The 6,550-nt window shown below is 34.5% G+C and overlaps 1 protein-coding gene across 1 annotated transcript; it reads left to right on the top strand.

The window, feature by feature from the left end:
- Nucleotides 1-5,259: 5,259 nt before the first annotated feature.
- LOC143583501 (acyl-CoA-binding domain-containing protein 6-like) lies at nucleotides 5,260-6,547 on the top strand (the record flags this gene model as incomplete). The annotated part of the gene is made up of 7 exons (XM_077065793.1): nucleotides 5,260-5,406; nucleotides 5,563-5,633; nucleotides 5,719-5,782; nucleotides 5,862-5,933; nucleotides 6,021-6,206; nucleotides 6,315-6,392; nucleotides 6,479-6,547. Coding segments are annotated over exons 1-7 (678 nt in total), but the record flags the coding sequence as incomplete, so codon positions are not given.
- Between the last annotated feature and the right edge of the window lie 3 nt (nucleotides 6,548-6,550).

Here is a 6,550-nt window from a genome sequence, read left to right as displayed (position 1 = left end):
CGTACAAGAAGCTTTGGGAACCCGAATTGACCTAAGCACCGCCTACTATCCCCAAACCGATGGTCAATCCGAGCGAACCATTCAACTTTAGAAGATTTGCTTCGCGCTTGTGTACTAGACTTCGGTGGGAACTGGGATCAAACATCTTCCACTGGTTGAATTTTCGTACAATAATAGCTATCACAGTAGCATTTAAGCGGCACCATATGAAGCACTGTACGGGCGGAAATGTAGATCACCCTTGTGCTGGACTAAGGTTGGAGATACCCAATTACTCGATCTGACTTGATTCAAGAAACCACCGATAAAATCCGTAAAATTTCTAATAAATTGAAAATCTCCCGAGATCGTCAGAAAAGCTACGCTGATGTTCGTAGGAAACCGTTATCTTTTGAAATAGGCGATAAAGTATTCCTCAAGGTATCCCCATGGAAAGGCGTCATTCAATTCGGTAAAACCGGGTAAACTAGCTCTGCGATACATTGGATCGTATGAAGTAATGTCTAAGATCGGTCCTGTAGCTTACCGACTGAAACTTCCCTTGGAGTTGAGTTCTATTCATGATGTCTTTCACGTTTCAAACATGTGCCTTACTGACGAAACCGAAATCGTGCCATTAAAAGACTTAAACATAAACGAAAAACTAAATTTCGTTGAAGAACCGGTGGAAATATTAGAGGGAAAATAAAAACAATTAAGACACAACAAAATCTCTCTAGTCAAAGTTCGGTGAATTCAGAACGGGGATCCGAATTCACATGGGAACGAAAGTCCAAATTTTAAAAGAAATACCCGCACCTGTTTCCAAATAAAGACAAAGTTGAATAATCAAATTTCGGGGACGAAATTTTCTAAGGGGGGGAAAAGTGACATTTGAGCCAAAACAAGGTAAACCTCAGTACGTATTTATCGATTAAGCAAATAAACGCTTTTTGCGCAACAAACGAACGATTAACCGAACGGGTCAGGTTATGACCCCCCACCCAGATATCCTGGGGGGCATCTATAAGTGATATACGTTTAATATAGGATAAAATATCAGTAATATGGCCTTAGTTCGATAGCAAGCAAGTTAAACGAAAACATGCTCGTTTAACTACCCGCTATAGATTTTAAACGCGAAAGATAGTTACAAACCAAGTAATGTATCATCCGTTAAGCCGAAAAAGACTTACCAAACACTTATTTGAAATGTTTTAAGCAATCCGTGAAAATATTTTCGATTTTTACAAACATATAGTATGTTTTTATAATTTTACACAAAACTAGCCGAAAAACACTCGTTTTCGCACTGTTTAACGCAACCGATAAGTTTTTCGCGTCAAAAACCAAAGCCGAACTAAATTTGAATGGGCTTGTCGTTTTTGGGCCTTTAGAATCAGTTATTTGGGCCAAAATGGGTCGAAGGGGGCCCAATCACTATTCCGGCCGCAACCTTGGACCCCCCCCCCCCTTTTGATTTTTTCATATTAAACAAGTTAGAAAATATTTTTGCACATTCATACACAAGAAAAATTCTGGAAAAAACCTTCTTCAAACCCTAAGGTAAACAACTTAAATAAGCAACTTTTACACTTGTTTAACCTTGATTAATACCATATAAACATGTTTTAATTGTTAAAAATCATAGTTAACCATGTAAAACCCTCAAAAATCATTCAAAAATATACTTTGATGCTAAACCTAGTTTTAAATCAGAATCATGATCTTTTTTGGCCATAAACACGGATTAGAGGGTTGAAACTGCGTTTTACGGTTCAAAAGTTCATTTTTTGTACACTAGCCGAAACCCTAAGTCAAGGGCTGTTATGTTGATGAAAAATTTCTTGGTTTGTGATATAGGAGTTGTATCTAGCCTACATAGGAGCATAAGAGCTTGAAAAGTTGATTAGAAATGCGGAAACGAACCAAAACCGCTAAGGTAATGCCGAAACACTCGTGTACGGACTGTTTAGGTTAAGGTTGTGATGTGCATATTTTCAGGTCTTGAAATTTTTCAGGGACATTAGAGACCATATTGAGTCCCTGTTCAAATTTGGTAATTTTTCGACCATCCGAGAATATTTGGCGAATTTATTACCGAATTGGGACGTTTATTTGGGAAAAATAGTTAAAATGCTTGAAAAATTATAAACTTTTGTGGGGAACTCATATTTGGTATATTTTGTTCACATATAAAATTTGGGATCATTTTGAAAAGTTTAAGGGTGTTTTGTGCATATGCGTTCGTATGAATTTTTATAGCCTAATTTGGGCTGAAAAGAATATTGAACAAACTTATTGCATTCTGGAATTGATACAAGTTGTTTTGGGACATAATTTTAGTAATCAGGAATTTTGTGGAATTTTTGGAGATCATTAGGGATAAACGGACGATTTTCAGGCAAAATATAGCTGATAAATGAATTTTTATAAATTAATAAATCAGTAAATAATTCCAGAAATATTTTTATAAAAATCTACATATTTTATTTGATAAGTGGCTAAATTTTTATAATTTAATTATTAATGGTTAATTAATTATGCTAATTTGAAAATTAAACAAATTCAATTTTAATAAAAACCGGCAAGTTCGCGATTAACGAATCTGCGGGAATATCAAAACACCAAAACTGATCAAAAATCATATTTTTGAATTAATTAAGTAAAAACGAACATTTTTATGAGAAACCTGGACAATCTGGATAGATTGTGCACGTTTCTTCTCAAATCAAACTGAATAAACGGAAACGGACCCCGTAGCTAATCCGGGACCCCAATATGTGATCTTTCTTTATAACTTAATCATTTTATTAACAAAGACATTTACCCAAGCTTATTTTCCCATAACTGTTTTCTAAACGCGTAAACGAACAAACTTGGCCCAGCTGGGAAAACAGGAAACTAAGCCAAGTTCGGTTTTTAAGTATTAGACATTGAACAACATCACAACCTAAGCCTATTGCCACTTTCTGGGCGTTCCAGCTATACCCGTATTAGTTATACAGCCCAGTTTAGTATTGAGATTATAATAATATTAAAATATTAATATTATTATAATATTGATTATAGGAACTAGTGATAGCAAACCGAACAAACCGCGAGCTAACACAGTGCTGAGTATCTACTAAACAGTGAGTTTCATGACCCCACTCTTTAACAGTTTTATGAATTTTTTGGGTGAAAAACATGTTTGATTATGTATACATATATGAAATTTATAATAATGTGAATTATCTAAGTGCTAATACACGAAAGTCCCCACGATCAAAGTGATTAACTTCGAGCCGGTGGCTTGTGAATAGTACTACTGGTTTGACAAACCCAAACGAATCGGCCTGGTTTCCGGTGTCACATAGCGCCGTTTGCACATGACCATACTTATATATACAGGCTATGTAGTGTTAGACATAGCTACCGGGGCATGTTGTGGGCAGAAGGGGAGCCACAGTGGTTGATTGAGCGTGGGAAATGGATGCACGCAGCACATACAGTCAAGGCTTCACTGTAGCTTAGCATAATTACATCATTTACATACATACATACTTATATCATGATTACAAGTGTTAACTTGTGAATATTCATAACTGTTTTCTTGAAACTCGTGAAACTCACCAACTCCAGTAGTTGACCCGTTTTAAACTGCTTTTTAGAATTACCAAAGTTGGAATAAAGTGATGTCGTGCTATCTATTGTGGAACATGCTCGATGCCATGTGAATAGATGCGAGGTTTATTAGTACGAATAGAATAGTTTAACGATCGTATTTTGTTGTAACACCTAGTTTGAACACAAAGATATATCAATGTAATATAATGTAAATTAGTTTGTAATGTTTCTTTATAAACAATGTTGTTGATACCAGAGGTGTCTGTTACATTCCCATTTTAAGCTTCTGCATTGTGCTAGTTGGGGTGTGACATTATATGTATCTTTACTATATATAATATAGGAGTGATGGGCAAATTAAAACACTTTATTTTTAAGTCACTTACAAAATCTTTAACGCAAAAAATCGAAATATAGTCTTTCAAGTAAAAAAATCTCATATTCATTTAATATATTTATAATTTATTATTTTTCAACTTTAACTTTAGTTAAATTAAAAAATAGTTGCAAATTTGCCCCCTTATCTTTAAATATATATTACTTTTTATTTTAACTTTTAATCAACTTCTCACCCATTATTTTAAACGGACATAACTTTTCATACACTAAATATTTTTAAAAAAGTTGTACTATAAAGACGAACATTTTATTCTCTTTAATTTGAATATGATATTGCTGTAGTTTTTTTCAACTAAAAAAAATTTAACATGTTACGTACCGGTGTTCGCACTTCAGTTTTGAATGCTTATAAGTTAAACCTTTGAGTCAAACCATTAATAACAATTTTTTGTCATAAAAAATTGAAATTTAACCGTAAAAAATTGAAACCGAAAGTTAAAGAAAAAAACCAACCGTTAATCCTAACAAATGATGGTTAGAACGGTTTTAAGGTTTCAAACCAACCAACAAGCACCAAATTACCGTTACGTGATTACCCGGGTTTGCGTTCAAACACCTGCTGCATTGCGCGGGCACCCGTCTAATATATATATATATATATATATATATATATATATATATATATATATATATATAGGGTTTGGATAAAATACAATGAAATTAGCGTGCTAATCGTGAGAATTAAGTAGAGTAATCGTATATACAAGTAGATAATTACATCATAGAGTAGTAATTACATAATTACCCTTGATGTAATTACATAATTACTCTACTTGATTTTCACAATTAGCACGCTAATTTCATTTGTAAGCTAACTTTCCCCCATGTATAAATTAAGTATAAGTTTTAGTAATTGATGCAGCGGTAAACTGATACCTTGGTAATCATGTAACAAGTTTATAGACATTTTTGTTCGGCTTGAAACTATGAAACCATTCAAACCGGCCATTAATTTGATTTCACGGTTGATTCTTTTCTTTAACTTTTGGCCATCCAACTTCAATTGTCAATAGGTTGGTTTTAGTTTCGACGACATAAAATGTTACTATGACTTGGCTCACAGTTTAATTTTAAAAAACTATCAAAACCCGATCACAAAAACCCGTATGTAAAATGTTATGTTTTTTTAACCGGAAAGCTATAATTTGGAAGAAATTGAGGGCAACCAAACCAACCAAAACTCAGGAATAATAATAATCAGCTCTGCAAATTCTGTATTGAAATTAGTACTAGTGCAGGCAAATTGGTTTGTTGTTGATCGATCTGATCGGATCGGATGAAATGGCAAGGTCAGGGCTGGCATACCCAGATCGATTCTTCGCAGCCGCTACTTACGCGGGATTCGGTGCCTCATCTTCCACATCCAAATCCAAATTCTCAAACGACGTCGCTCTGTTGCTTTATGCCCTCTATCGCCAGGTTCTTCTCAAGTTTATTTTGCCGATCCACCAGTAATAGTAATAAATGTTTCATTGTAATAATGTATCACATTTTTACAACTTCTCCAATTACACTCTGACATTAGTATGGCCGAGTGCCTGAATGTTTGATTCTTTTCCATGGTCACTTTTTCAGGCGACTGCCGGACCTTGTACCGTGCCAAAACCGAGAGGTTGGAGTCCAGTTGAACAAAGCAAATGGACAAGGTTTGTTTATTTAAGCTGATTTTTATGCTTGAAGAAAAACATCAAGTAATTGTTTGTACATTTGTTTAATTTTACTTTTTTGCAGCTGGCATGGTCTTGGAAACATGGCTTCCATTGAAGCAATGCGCCTCTTTGTTAAAATACTAGAGGTGCATTTCACTTATTTGTTGTTTCTAATTTTCAATATTTTGCTATAAAGCATTAAATAATCAGTATTTTATCCCTTAGGAAGAAGATCCAGGATGGTATTCAAGGGCATCCAACTTTATTTCCGACCCTGTTGTAGATGTAGAAATGAATGTGAGTGTTCAAAATCTTTATAACATATGTTTTGTTTATACGGTATATGATAAACTATAATCTAAATTGTAATATTTTAATGCATAGCATAATTCAAAGGTGGAGTTAGCCACCAAGAACGAAATCACTTTGCCTGAAACTAAAACTGTCCCAACCGAGAACGGGAATTTGGTCGATAAAGACGCTATGGTGGATGAAGTCGGTTCGGTTAGCGTGTATGACCAATGGGTTGCACCCCTGATTTCCGGCCCAAAACCAAGGCCCCGATACGAGGTACTATTATTGTATTATTATTATTATTTTGTTTCGGTTTCTAAAAAGCGTTGTTTCTTTTATCTGATTTTACCTTTCTTTGACGCTGTTTTGTTTTTTTAATAACAGCATGCAGCAGCTGTTGTTGATGATAAAATGTATGTATTTGGTGGAAACCATAATGGGCGTTACCTAAATGATCTTCAGGTATGGTTGAGATTAGCGATATATGGTCAAAATTAGGGACATTCATGCTAATATTATTGAGTTGCATCTTAATTGGATTCTTGCAGACACTTGATTTGAGAAATTGGACATGGTCAAAGGTGGAAGTCAAAGCAAATTCTGAGGATCCAGTGAGAGTA

The sequence above is a fragment of the Bidens hawaiensis genome, unplaced genomic scaffold (genome assembly GCF_021521415.1).
Source record: "Bidens hawaiensis isolate Kalapana, Puna unplaced genomic scaffold, B.hawaiensis_p1.1 tig00032431_1, whole genome shotgun sequence".
Lineage (NCBI taxonomy): Eukaryota > Viridiplantae > Streptophyta > Magnoliopsida > Asterales > Asteraceae > Bidens > Bidens hawaiensis.
Note: the sequence above shows the minus strand (reverse complement) of the source record. Positions and strands in the feature narration are given on the sequence as shown.